Raw genomic sequence first — 15,979 nt, 5'->3', positions numbered from 1 at the left:
AAAAATTTTGTATGCAATCTAAATATTCCTATTTTATTGGAAATATAACAAAATAAAACAATGTTATAATATGTTGAAAACTTAGAAAACACATTTTCTTCCGAGTTTATAATCATAAAAATGATCCAAAGTTGTTAATAAATCAAATTTATAATTTATATTGTATATATAATAAAAATTACCCAAATTATATATTAATAAATAAATTTTAAAATATTTAAAAATAATAGATTTTTTAAAGTTTTTATCATCAGTAATGTTGACATTATTGCATTGATGTTCTGAATTTTCTAATATATTACATAAAATTATTTACTCTGTTATTGTTGAATTTTGAAATTTTTTCTATTAGTTTTTATTAAAATTTTGATAATGTCAATAATTTATAAATATATAATACTATGCTTTTAATACGCTATATTAACATTGAAAATATATGGTCAACTTTTTCTATTGTATGAATTATTGTTAGTTTTTCAAAAATTTATCGACAAATATATAGATAATGTTTTAACAAATTCTAATAGTTTATAAGTCTATTAAATATCGTAAAACATAACATATCTTTATCAATTATTGTTTGAAATATTTTTTATAATTTTAAAACATTTATTTTGCATATTACCAGTTGTCTAACGGTTTAAATAAATCATTTTGTCTTTTTTAATGTTTTCAAACAAAAATCATTTGTTTCGATACATTTATATTGTTTTTTCAGATATTAGAAATATAATATTTTGATGTCATCATTTGTATCAGTTTTAGCTTAAAATAACTATTTAACAATATATATACTAATAAATAATTAGAATTGTTGAACTAAAAAGCCATATTATTATTTGATTTAAAATTAGATAAATAATATTTAATTTAATTATCGATGTTTATACTATAAATATTATTTCCTAGTATTTAAAATAGTAGCTAACAATGTAATAATAATAGTATGCGAATTTAGATTTATTTATTATTAGCAATATTACTAGACTAATAAAAAATTTAAAATATAAAAAATATCTGAACAATTATATTATCTATTAAATTAAAAAAAATTACAGAATTTAATCTTCATATTTAATTTCATTTCACATATTTGAGTTTTTTTTCTAAATTATATTATTACATAAATTTCTTTGTTTGATATTTTTTTAATGTTAATATTTTCAAACAAAATAAAAATTATAATAAATTCAACAATAAGATTGATATTAAATAATAAATTTAATTATACTTACATTTTATTCATATATATTAGTAGTTTTGCAAATTAAATAAAATACATAAGTTGTAAATAGTTTCAAAAATATTACAAAAAAATGTGTAGATTTATTACGATTTATTTCTAAATTATTTGACAGAAAATATTCATAAACATGGTTTTAGTCTTGTAACAAATTTATACAAATTTATATTTTACAATTATTTTTATTTAATTGTTTTTATTTTCATTTTTCATAAAAATATGATTTTGATTTTATTAAAATAACTAATAGATTGTTTTATCATAAAATGTATTATTATTTAAATGATTAAATAATTTTATTGTTATAAATATCCAATAATTTTTATTAAAAAAATAAATTTAAGTTTACGAAAAATGTTTAAATTACTTGGATTTTAAATAGTTTATCCGAATTCTATTGATTATTGATTTTTATTTTATAATCATAAAATAAATGATCCAAAGTTGTTAATTTATAGTGTAAATAAATTATATAAAAAACATAAATTTACTGTTTTTTAATTTTTAAAAAAGTCTTAATAATAAATATTAAATATGTTTCTTATATGATAATTAAAATATACATTAAAATACTAAAAGACACCTTTGTTAATATAAATATGGGCCTAAATTAACAAATTACTATTAAATGTATTTATCTAAATAGATATTGTATTACATATTTAATATTTATTATCAAATTATTATATCTAATATAAACATTTTCCGAAGTTATTTTGTCGGAATAAATGCTGATTAAATCGTTTCATATTAGTATATAAATTATAAAAATTAAAAAGCTAATTTTTAAAAAAAAAAATTTTGAGGTAATAATTGACTTAATTTTGTTGATGTTGACCATAATTATTCAAAAAAAATATATCAATGCCAACAAAAAATTTGTGAGTTATCTTGGTGAAATTGAACGATAAAATAATCCAAACAAACAACATGATAAGTATAAACTAGCCAAACATAAAAAATAATTTTTAAAATATATTTTATTTATATTATATTTTACTATATTTATATGGGTATTATTGTAATTAATATAATAATTTGTAAGGTATTTAATTTTTTTACTGCTTAGAATAATAATTTTTTTTATTCCACTATTTTAATATTTTTTTTATCTTTTACCCATTTACTTTAAAATAATAAAAATCCAAAGTTTTTCAATGAATGAAATTTATAATTTATATATAATAAAAATTAGCCAAACTATATATATATTGTTAAAAAAAAATTTGTAAAATATTTAAAAATAATCAGTTTATATTAAAAATAAAACTACAAGTGAATTATACAATTCAATCGATTGTAATACGACTGATTGATTTAACTATGATTTAACTATAGTTTTTAAAACAATGATTAAATAACAAACTAAACATATATTTTATTTATATAATTACCATGGTCGAATTAATGTTATTTAATGTTTTAGCATATACAAATTATTTTTAAGTTGCTTTTAACATAGTTGAATAAATCAGGATACCATGATTTAGAAATATAATATTTCTATATAGTTTGAAAATTTTTTATCAACAAATATATCAATATTATATTTATAATTTGTTTTAATAAATTCTAATAGTTTTAAAACATCTATTGAATAACGTAATACATAACATTTATCTATCGATTGCTAATAATGTATTGTTTAAGATATTTTTAAAAATTTTAAAACCTATTGGTCTCACATATAACCAGTTGTCTTTCGATTTTAAATTTGTTAAAATTTTTTGTAATATTATTGATATAAAAACAATACAATTATTTGAATAATAAAATTTTTTTCAGTCTTAAGATTATGAAAACAATGATAGATTGAGTAAAAAACTAAATTATATATATATTAAGCAAAAATAATATCTATCACAAATAACAAATAAAATAAATAATACATATTTAATACAATTCCGTTTTTAATAGAAATACGTTTTAAATTAATGAATATTTCAAATATAGTTATACCTAAACATTCAGTACATCAATCATTTCATGTGTCAGTGACTTTTGTAAACATAAAACCAGAATTTTGATTAATCTAATTATTAATTGCAAACTTTGACTATTATTAATATTAAATTTATGAAAATCTTAATAATTTAAACTTAGAAATTTATTTTGACATTTTTTTAAAAAATACTTACAATAAAGTATTGTTTTTATTAGTTTGACTTTTCATTTTATTATTACATATTAATATATTTGTTGTTTTATTTAATTGTAAAAATTATTTAAAAAAAATGTAAATTTATTATAATTTCTGTATTTTTATGTTTTTTTTACTTTTTTACCCATTTATTTTAAAAACATAAAAATTATCCAAAGTTGTTAATTGTTAATTCATCAAATTAAATATCAATTCCCCAAGTTTTTTTTTCTCGGAATAAATACTGGATAAAACTTTTGACATTTTTTAATTTACAATCAATATTCAATATCAATAATTTAGTTTGATTAGTTAATTAGGTTAGAATTTTACATTTTTTTACAAAAATGATAAATGTAAAAATAATAAAAAAAAATATATATATTCAATTAAATTGAAATATTAATTTTTTGCATCTGATAAAATTTGATAAAAAAAATTTTCGATTATTATTATCAAAAAAATCTAAAAAATTATCTATGTTAATTAGTTGAATATTTAGTTTGTTATTTGGTTATTCAATTTGTTTATTATATGAAACATATTTTTATATTATGATTATAAATACCAAAAAGATATATATTGTTTATAAATAATTAAATTTATCTATTAATATAATTAAATTATAATGATTGTTTTTCTTCAAGAAAAATTATAAATATCAATTATCTTGGTTAGTTAGATTTAATTAGGTTAGAAAAACATATATTTTTTCATTGAATTATACATACATTTTATGCATATATTTTAGTCGATTAGCAAATCTATAAATATATATTTAAAAAAAATATATGGTTGTCCTTAAAATTATCTATACTGACAATAGATATTAAAACTAATAATAAATTTAAATATGATTTCATCCCAAACACTGTTGAATTATATAATAACAGTTTTAGATTATTTAGATATTTTTTTAGTAATATACAGTATTGGACAAAACAATCTGTGAAAGGTTTGAGTCCTAATATCTTAAAAACTACTGGATCAATTTTGATACAGTTTAGTCGTAGATGTACATTATATAATCAAGATTTCATATAATTAATATTAATTTTTTAAAACTAGTCATTTAAAAGTTATAATAATATAAGTGAAAAGTTTTGTGTTTTTCATTAATATCGTTACCAGCATTAAGGGTTGCTTCCATACATTTTATCATTTTTTAATTAATTTTTAAAAATTACTTATATTATTTTTAAACAATTTTTTTAATTTTATATAAACTAGATTATATACTCTATCATTACCATAAACTTTATCAAAATTGATCCAGTAGTTTTTTAAGTTATTAGGTCTCAAACCTTTCACAGATTGTTTTGTCCATGAGTGTATATTGTTTAGAATTAATTGCTAGTTGTGTTTGATTTATAAATTTTTTTAGTTTTTTGAAAAATACTTATCAATCAAACCTTGCTTAACATATAATACTTTATTCAAGCATACAGTAAACGCTGATAATTGTAGAATATCTTGACGTTCGTCTAAAATTTCCGTAACTTTTTCGTATTTAAAATATAAATCAAATATTTCTGATAATTGATAGATAAATCCAGCGATGGTCTAACCCTCCCGACCAACCCTACCCAGACCGCCAAATCCGTGTATAAATGATTGTAAAAATTTCAACCGATCCGATCTATTCGCTAGCCATTCATCATAAGTTAGGGCACGTTTAGGCGGTTTGGGTATATAATGTTTGTACCGGTTTTCCCGATAGCATACTATATGTTTAATTGGTTGATAGTTGTTGTTGTTGAGCACCGGGTGATTATAATGATAGACAATACCACTACCACCTAATATTTCTTTCTAAACTGATAATTTTTAAAATAGATAATATACATGTATATTTTCTATTTTAATAAATTTACAAATTTACAGATTTTAATTTTACAATTTTTTAAAAATAAATTTAACTATATTGAAATATAGAAATTGTTTGTTTGATGTTATTCCAGTAATTAAATTTAAATAACAAATAATATTATTAAAAAAATGATCTATTGTTGTTTTTTACGATAAATTGTTGACTAAATTTACATCAAAATCGTAATCTTTTTTTTTTAAAAAAAAGTTGTTAATAAATTATTATATTTTATAAAACTGTAAATGTTAATAAAATAATGAAAAATTTGTTTTAAATAAAAAAATGTTAAATAAAAATTATTAATTGATTGAATAAAAAATTAAGTTATGTGTGTAAGTTAGTGAATGAGTGCCTTTGCTGACTGATTGTTAGGCACTACTAGTGCGGTAGTAGTGAGAGTAGTATTTATAAGCAGCTCAGTGTTGACAACAGTAAAACCGTTGTCAACACTGTGAGCTGTGATTGGCTATTATATGGTTGACGACAATGATTGGCGATATGATTGGTGATCAAGTGCTGAGACCCCAAAATATAATTCATCAGTAGTGTTGACATTATTGCATTGATGTACTGAATCTTCAGGTAAAACTATATTATGAATTTTTTTAAAAAATTTTGCCAATAATTATCTATGATAATAAAAATTTTTATTTACAATATAATTAACATTATATTTTAAAATTATTAAAACTAACAATTGTTTATAATAATTTTCAAAGATTTTTTTGCCAAAAATTTAAAATATTCTAGGTGATCATTATTTAATATATATGCAGATTTTCCATTTATTATGTCTTAAATTAATATTAATAACATTTTAGCATAAGTTCAGTTTTAACTTAAAATAACTATTTAACAATATATACTAATAAATAATTAAAATTGTTGAACTAAACAGTCATATAATTATTATTTGGATAAATAATTTTTATTAAATTTATTATCAAATTTTATACTATAAAAAGCTGTCCCAGTATTTAAAATGGTAGCTAACAATGAAATTATAATATTATGATTACTAAACTAATAAAAATTAATAATTTTTAAAATAGATAAAATACAATTTAAAAATTTTTTTTAAAAAATACAAATTTTAGTTTTACATTTTTTTCGAACAAATAAACTATATTAAAGTATTTAATTGTTTGTGGATCGAGTTAATCCCGTAATTAAATTTAAATAAATAAATAATATTAAAAAATGATCAATTGTTATGTTTTATACGATAAACCATTTGACTAAATTAACATCAAGATTGTAATATTTTTTTTTTTTTAAAAAACGATCCAAAGTTGTTAATAAATATTTTTATTTTATTATAAAATTACATAAACTGTAAAATGTTAAATAATTATCTAATTTTTTTATAAAATTATTTTTTATCATAAAAATTTGTGGCCATTGTTTTGTATTATTGTTAATATTTTTAATTTTAATTTTTTTTTGAATTATTTATAGAATTTGTTTTATTAGTTAAACTACTGGAAATAATTGCTTTAATAAAAAACAAGATATATATATATTTGTAAATATTAGCTATAATAATAAATTAATTTAGTTAAATAAATTTAAAAAAAAGTTTTAAAAAAATTTACTTTCCAGTTTATAATTATTAAATTTATCCAAAGTTGTTAATAACTATTTTTCGAAAAAAATTATATATAAAAAATTAACTAAACTATATATTGTTAAATAATTATTTTTTTTAATAAACACCTGAGTTTTTTTTGTTTGTTAAATATTTCACTAAATTTGTTTACTTTGAAATTTTTTTATCATTTAAATTATTATATTTAAATTTATTAGTCTATTAGTGCTAAACAATTGTTATCAATCATATCGGTTTTAATTAAAAAATAGTTTATAATAATCTATAATAAACTATTGAAGTAATATTGTTGTTAAAAATAAAAATATATTATTTTTATTATTTTAAGTTAAATAAATAATATATATTTAATTTTTATATAATACTAATAACTATTAAAAATGTTTTATTAAAAATTTTAATTCCTGTATTTAATATGTTTGCCATTAATGATATACTATGATTTTTTTCAAAATAAATAATATATAATTATTTCTGTCAAAAACTATGTTTTATAAAATTATTTTTTTTTATTATAAAAATTTGTTGCCATTGTTTAATTAATATTAGTTTTAGTGTTAAGTTAATAGAAATTAATTATATATATATATATTAATAAACATTATCAATTTGATGAAAAATAGATATTAATGGGAAAAAAACAAAAAAAAATTGTTATAAATATATTAATAATTTATTAAAAAAAATTGTTTATAATTACATTATTATATTTATGACATTAGCTATAATTAAAATTTATTAACAGTTTATTAAATTTTAATTTAGTTTTTTTTATTATTTTTCTAATAAATACTATCATTTGTTAATTTTTTTAACATGTATTATTTTTTTTATAAAAATTAGTTGGTGTTTTTTTAACTTTTTAATTACATATGATATTTATACGACTAAAAAAATATTAAATTTTAAAAAACTAATTATTAACTTACATTTGATTTTGTTTTATAAAAGTTTTCTAATATAATTGTAAAATTCAATGTGATATATAATTTAATATATTTTTTTATCATAAACTTTTCAGTTATTTTAATGATAAAATAATTGAGTTTCCAAATTTTAAATTAAGCTAAATTTGAGTAAATTCCTTATAAATTAACAGTAAATTCCCTATAAATTCATAATAAATTCCCAATTAATTCCCAATTAATTCCCTATAAATTCCCAATTAATTCCTATTAAATTCCCTATAAATTCCCAATTAATTTCCAATAAATTTCCAGTAAATTTCCAGTAAATTTCCAGTAAATTCCCAGTCAATTTCCTATAAATTCCCAATAAATTTTTAATAAAATCACTATAAATTACTAGTCAATTCCCTATAAATATTTAAATTATTTTAAATTTAAACTAAAACAAATTTCTATATTCTTTTTTAAAAAAAAGTTTAACTAAATTTATAAACTATTATTTAGTAATATAATTATTTTTACATTTAAGTGCTTATATATATATTTCTAATTTTTATTTCATTTATATTACATATAATTAATTAATTAATTTTATTAAACAAAATTTATTTATTTTTAAATATTTTTATAATTATTAAGTAATCATTAGATTATTAAAAATATATAACAATAATAATAATAATAATATTAAAATAAAAATATTTATAGATATTCAATGATTATATACTGTATATACTGTATGTATAATAATTGTTATCTTTAATCAATGGTAACAAACACTTGTCTATTATGTTGTACTGCCTGTTGATAACTGGGCGGCATTTCATAGACTGGCGGTTCAGCACCCGATGCTGGGGGTGTTGGTGTTGTTGCTAACTGTCCTATTGATGTTGTGAATGTGTTGTCGGTGGTGGTAGTAGTGGTGATTGTGGGGGTAGTCATAGATCTAGTGGTAGCCACCGATACTGTAGTTGTTGTTAGTGGTTGCACATCCCTGTGCTGTCGATGATGACGGCTATGATCTCCAGCAGCACCTGTACTATCGGTTATCCAATTAATCATTTGTCTGGAAATCCTATTATCATTGGGATGTCTTTGATTATTGATATCAAAGTCCAGACCAAGTATATGTAGTATACAATCGTTTACTAGACTATCATCACTACTAGTATTAGGATTATTAATAATACGAGTAGGGGTTGGTTTTAGCCAACTAAGCGCTGGTAATACTAATATGGGAAACAATATTAGTAATATTATCAATAAAATATTACTATATGGATAACTATTATTATTGTCGATTAAATAGTTGGACCATGGTAGTTTTGTGCTGTCAATTACTAGTATAATATAACCGATGATAATTACTGGTGGCAGTAGCCAACATTGGACGGGTCGTATAATAAATATATTGGCCAAATGTGGCCACGGGTTGTTAGTGGGCACCTGTATTAGTCTAAACTTGTCGCGTACCCGACCCACAATCAATAGCGATTGGGTCATAATGGCCAGTGAGCTGGCTAATAGATACCAGTCCATTAGCATCTGGGTCAAACCACCCGGGTAGCGGCGACTAGTGTGCAATATTAGTATAGCACGTACGACAATATAATTGGTACCGATAAATAATGTTAGCAAATTGAGCATGATAGTTAGTTCGGCGCAACAATCTAGCAGGGTCATTTTTCTTATTTAATTCATTAAAAATTATCAAAAATTTACCACGTACATTTTTTTATATCTTATATACTGTATATATATATGTAAACAATTAGTATATGTTTATCACTGTTTTCTAACTGTGTTGTAAACATTACAGTATATACTGTATATATGGTGTATATAAATGTATAAAATTTATTATATTGATGCGGTTACCATAGCAATGTTGTTGTTGCATCATGTACGATCTGTTGGATATTTTTTTCAATAATTAAAAAAATATTTACACATTTTTCAACAACAACAAAAAATGCCTAAAAAATAATAATCTAAACAACTACTGATAAAATAAGATAATTAACTTTTAAAAAAACAAAATATTGATTTTAAGTTTTTTTTAAAACATATAACAAATTTTTATATATATGTAACATTTAATTATTAAATTAAATAGTTAATCAACAAATATTAATAAAAAAAATTAATACATATAGTTGATTTAATATTTTTATTAAAAATTATTTTTAAAAATAAAACATATTACTTGTACATATTAGTCACAAAATAAATACATCAATAAATAATACAATATTTAAATATATCTAATATTATATCAGTAAAATTTGCTAAAATAAATAATTATAAAAAATAATTAATTATGTATAAAAAAATATATAATCAAATTAAATAATAAATGTTTTTAAATCTACTATCAAATAGTAATGATAAACATTTATTATTATTAATATTACATTAATATTTAATTAAATAGTTTTTTTTGATTAAAAAACATAGATGATAATTTTTTAATTTGATATTTATAATTTATATTTTCCATAATATAAATTAGTACAGTAACAGTAAATGATATGATATTATTATTAATATTGAAATATACAGTAAACTAGATAAAAAAATACATTACTTTTTTTGTTTGATTTAATTGAAGTTAACATAATTACAAAAATAAATAAATTTTAATCAATCAAATCAATCATATGTAACAAACACTTGTCTATTATGTTCAACCGCTTGTTGATAACTGGGCGGCATTTCATACACTGGTGGTGGCTGTTCAGCATCTGATGATGCTAACTGTCCTACTAGTGGTGCTGTTGGCGCTGTGGGTACATCCCTGTGCTGGCGATGATGATGATGCTGATAATGGTGATGATCTATTGGCACATTACCAGTACTATAGCTAATACTATTATCAATTGATGTACTATTAGATGATAGTATAGCTAACAATTGTTGTGTTGCTGGCGGTGCTGATGGCTCGGGTGGCATCAAAACTATATGTCTATTATTAATAGTATTACTAATACTATTCATATTGTTTGTCGATACACTACCACCCGTTCCATTATGTAATACCTGACCACCACTATTGGTAGTATCGGTAGTACTACTAGTATTAGTAGGTTTTAGCCAACAAACCGAGTGCCACATAAGTTTCAAATAGATAACCAACAAACAGGTCAATTCAAACAGGCCAATATACCAGGACCATTTAATTAATATGACAATAATCATTGTGATAATCAAGGGCCCGGTTAGCCAATATTGGATAGGCCTAATTTTGAATATTATGGCCAAATTATTACCAATCAATTTAGTTGGTAGGGGTGTATGTATAGTGTATATACCATTCAATACTAGTTGCTGTCTAAATTGATCCAGTATCTCTCTGAGACTAATTGTTGCTGTAACCATTATGAACAATGTACAACCAAGCAAGGTAATCGTAATGATCATGGTAAAATAGTAATTTAGTTTTCTACTATCATCGTGTAGATATCGTATCAAGGTACCTATGACAATGTAACTGGTACCGATAAATAGACCTAGTAGATTCAGCGTGATCAATAATCCAGCACACAAATTTTTAATAAGCCGGCACATTTTATTTGTTTAATGATAATATTTATGATATATTATTATTATTTTATTATTGATTATACTGGTTATAGTAGTAGTAGTTAATTAATTTGATTATTAAATTTTTTATTTTTGTTTGAAAATACTAATCAACAAAATAATAATAATAATAATAATTAAAATTGTCTATATCAATTTGATTATTTTTGTTGAAATAATAACTCATTTTACTTTATTATTATTATTATTATAAATATTTTTGTTTATTTATTTAGAAAATTATATTATGAAAACAATTTATTTATAAAACAAACAATTTGTTTTAATTATTATATTGTAATTAGTTTTATCATTATTATTATTAGTAGTGTGTTTTATTTTTAAAAAATAAATAAATACAATTAATAAATTGTTGCTGGATGGGGGTGGGGTTGCCATAACAATTTTTTTAAATATGATTATAAATATATTTATATTGATATAATATGAAACTAGACTCCATCTATTAGTTTTCATCACTATATATATATTGATGATGCGGTTGCTATGGCAATATTGCATCATATTACTGAAATGATAATAATTTTTTGTTTATATAAAAATATATGATTATTATTATTACAAATTTTTTTAGGCAATATTAATCGAATATATAAACAGGGTATTTTATAATACATATTTTACACTGATTTAAAAAAAAATAATTAATTTCTAATAAATTATAATACATTATATAATTTTCAATAATTAATATATAATACACAATAGAGTAGGAATTGATTAAAATTAAATATAAAACTTTAATAAAATTATTTATTTTTTAATGATTAAGTGTTTAAATATATCTATAAAATGTATTTAAAACACATTGATAAAAAACATTTAATAGCACATTATGGTTTAATTAAATATATTTTATTTATTTAAAAAAAACTACTGTATATGATAATTTTTATTTGACATTGATAAAATATTTCCTAATATAAATTAGTACAAATTTTTTTTAGCTTACATGAAAAATAAATAAATAAATTTATTTTTTTAATTATCTATATTATAACTTAACAAACATTTGCATATCTAATAGTTGTACCGCTTGTTGATAACTGGGCGGCATTTCATAGACTGGCGGTTCAGTATCTAATCTATCAGTAGTATTATTATTAGTTGATAGTATATCTAACAATTGTGTTGGTGGTGGTGCTGTTGGCTCAGGTGGTGGTGATGATGGTGCCATAAATACTATATTATGGCAATTATTATTATAACTATTAATACTATTGTTTGTCCATATATTACTACCACCACCACTGGTTCCACTATGTAATACCTGACTATATCCACCACCACCATCACCATAGTTGATAGTGGTGACGGTAGTATTAGTAGTAGGTTTTAGCCAACAAACCGATTGCCATAAAATGGTCAAATAGATAATCATCAACAGTGTCAGCTCTAGTTGATGGTTATTAAACCGGGACCGCAACAATTTTAACGTAACTATAAACACTGAAACAATCAATGGACTGGTTAACCAATATTTGATGGGTAGTATTTTGAATACCAGTCCCAAATTAACATATATGGTATAGGTATGGGTGTGTTGGTGTTGTTGTTGATTTAGTAGTTTGAATTGATCCAGCACCTGTATTAGCCTAATAGCTGACATAATCATTAGGACGACAGTAACGGCTAGTATGATAAGCTTAATGATTATGATTAGGATAAAATTGTTGTTGTTAAATTGATAGAGTATCCAGGTTGTTTGGACAATGTAGCTGGTACCAATAAACAGGACAAGCACATTTATCACTAACAATATTACGGTTGAAATATTTATTATAATCAGCCGGCACAGTGATGATGATGACATTAAGATAATAAATTATAATATTATTATCAATATATATTTTTTATTATAAAAAAAATAATTATTTATAACTACAGTATATTTTTCACAAATAAGTTATAGTTGTAATAACAATAGTAGTAAAAATAATAATAACAGATAACTAATAGTTAGTTAAGTTGATAAAAATATTATTAACAAATAAAATAATAATAAAATTATCTATAGATTAAATTTTGTTTTGTTGTTGAAAAAATATAACATTTTTTTAGTTAATTTAATTAACAAAATTTTAAAAAAACAAATTATTTAACAAACACACAAATTTCCAAATACTAATAGTTTGTATTATTATTATTAGTGTTGATAAATAAATAAATTGATGCTGTGTTGCCATAACAACGGTTGCATCTTTCAATTGCAATGTGTTTACTATTGAATAAAACTTAAAATAATAATAATAATAATCACATATTTATATAATTATTCAGACTTTATATTAATCACTTCAACAACAAAAAAATTATTTAAACAAGTTTTAAAACATTAACTTTAAATGAATTAATTTTATTTAGGAATATATATTTAATATTATTATTTTTAGAAGTATTTAATATTATATAAAGTATAATATAATTTTTTATTTTTGATACTTACAAAAAAATAATTAAAGATAATTGATTAAAAAATAATTACAGTTACAAACAAATATTTTGATATTATTATATAACTATGAAATTAGTTTATAATTAATAAAATTATTTTTTTTAATTAAATATTGATCTCCAGTGGGACCTAACCTGCGATAAACATGGATTGGCATCGCTATCTCAATCACTATATATGGTTGGCTATGTATTGGGAGCCTTAATATTTGGCTGTCTATCAGATCGTTTCGGTAGACAACCGATACTATGGTTAACAGTTATACTAGAAATAATGGCCGGCCTATCCAGTGCACTGGCCGTCAATATTATACAGTTTATTATATCGCGTATGATATTGGCATTTGCATCAAACGGCCGATTGTTGACCACATTTATGTTAGGTATCAGTATATATAAAATATTTTTATAAAAAAATTAATATTAAAAAACATATTAATTACTATTTAGTTAACGAATGTGTGGGCACTAAATACAGGGCCACATTTGGTATGGCTGTCCAAATTGGTTGGGCACTCGGCTACTGTCTACTACCAGGTATTAGCTATATGTTGCCAAACTTTAGGCACCTGTTGTTAGCTACGTCTATACCTGAGACCATATGGTTGGTTTGGTTGATAGTCATACCCGAATCGCCCCGTTGGCTGTTAGCCAATGGACAGTTAGGACGGGCTGAGCGGGAAATAAAACGGGCGCTTAGATTGAATAAATTGTCTGACAATTGTCTAGATAGTCAACCATCAATTGAATTGTCCAAAATTGATGTAACCAACAGTGATGATGATAATAGTGATGAGATAACCATAAAATCAAATAATGATAATAATAATAATAGACATAAACCCCGATTTTACGATATATTTATGCTACCAAACCTCCGTAGGACAACCCTAATCATGTACTTCACATGGTTTGTCAACTCGTTTGTCTATTACGGCATATCATTAAACATCGGCGACTTCGGTGGCAATTTGTTTATCAATTTTTTCGTTGCCGGTCTGATTGAATTTCCCAGTTATCTGTTTCCGTTGATGGCTTTCCCCTATATTGGACGTCGACCCCTGACCTCAGGACTTATGTATCTGAGCGGACTGTCGTGTTTGGCTGTCATACCTCTACTAACAGTGCCGAGTGTCTGGCCCCGACTAACCGTGGCCTTGATTGGCAAATTTTTTATAACCAGTTCCTACGGTGTTATCTATGTCTATGCGGCGGAAGTCTATCCGACTGTTGTCCGACAAGTGGGTGTCGGTTCGTGTTCAGTGGCCGCCCGTTTCGGCTCTATATTAGCCCCGTTTGTCAAAGAGCTGGTATGTCTGTGCAAAACATTTTTATTTATTTTATTATATATTGATATAAATCTAACTTAATAATTATATTCAATTCAATTATTATTATTATTTTTTGTTTGTTTGTACAGAATATCTATACCGGTATGAGTGTCGTAATGTCCATTTTCGGTGGTCTGTCCATTGCCGACGGTGTGTCAGCACATTTTCTACCCGAAACTCGTGGCCAACAAATTGCCGATACTATTGATGAAGCGGAACAACTCAATAGGTTTGGATAATAATAATAATAATATATAATATATATATATATATATAATATTTTATATAATAGTTTTGAATTACAAAAATTATAAATAAAACAAAAAATATTATTCAATAGTTATATACACCTGTACTACAGTATATAAGTTTATAATTTATATATAAGATTATATAATACTGTATATCAATCAATAATATTGTATACTATTGTATGATACTGTATATACTACTGTATATAATACCTGTATATAGTATTGAATAAATATAAAGTATATTATAATATCATTATATCGTATAATTAAGTTTATATTTATTTTTATTTTTATTTAATCAATATTATTTTTAATCCAAAATCTTATAGGAGGCGCACAATAAATATAAAACAAACAAACAATGGTGCCTACAATTTACATGTAACTAATTTGATAGAAAAAACATAGTATTATAACTAACTTTTATTTTATTTTTCTAAAAAACTAATTTAATTAAATTTAAAATTTAAATAACAAACTAATTTAATTGTATATTTTATAATAATAATAATAATAAATTTTAATTAATTAAAGTAGTTTTCTTATTAAAACTAATTATTTTTATTT

General features: G+C 21.6%; 1 protein-coding gene across 1 annotated transcript in view; it reads left to right on the top strand.

Moving 5' to 3' along the window:
* Positions 1-15,820, top strand: part of LOC128957042 (organic cation transporter protein-like) — a 41,785-nt gene extending 25,965 nt beyond the window's left edge. The window contains exons 3-6 of the mRNA XM_054302758.1: positions 13,952-14,210; positions 14,278-15,137; positions 15,248-15,387; positions 15,742-15,820. Coding sequence (XP_054158733.1) covers positions 13,952-14,210; positions 14,278-15,137; positions 15,248-15,387; positions 15,742-15,820 — 1,338 coding nt within the window. The remainder of the gene's footprint in view (positions 1-13,951; positions 14,211-14,277; positions 15,138-15,247; positions 15,388-15,741) is intronic.
* The last annotated feature ends 159 nt before the right edge of the window (positions 15,821-15,979 follow it).

The sequence above is a fragment of the Oppia nitens genome, unplaced genomic scaffold (genome assembly GCF_028296485.1).
Source record: "Oppia nitens isolate AA-2021 unplaced genomic scaffold, nextdenovo-longstitch-racon4-pilon3 scaffold35_pilon_pilon_pilon, whole genome shotgun sequence".
Classification (NCBI taxonomy): Eukaryota; Metazoa; Arthropoda; class Arachnida; order Sarcoptiformes; family Oppiidae; genus Oppia; species Oppia nitens.
The sequence above is the reverse complement of the archived record's forward strand: the minus strand, read 5'-3'. Positions and strand labels throughout refer to the sequence as shown.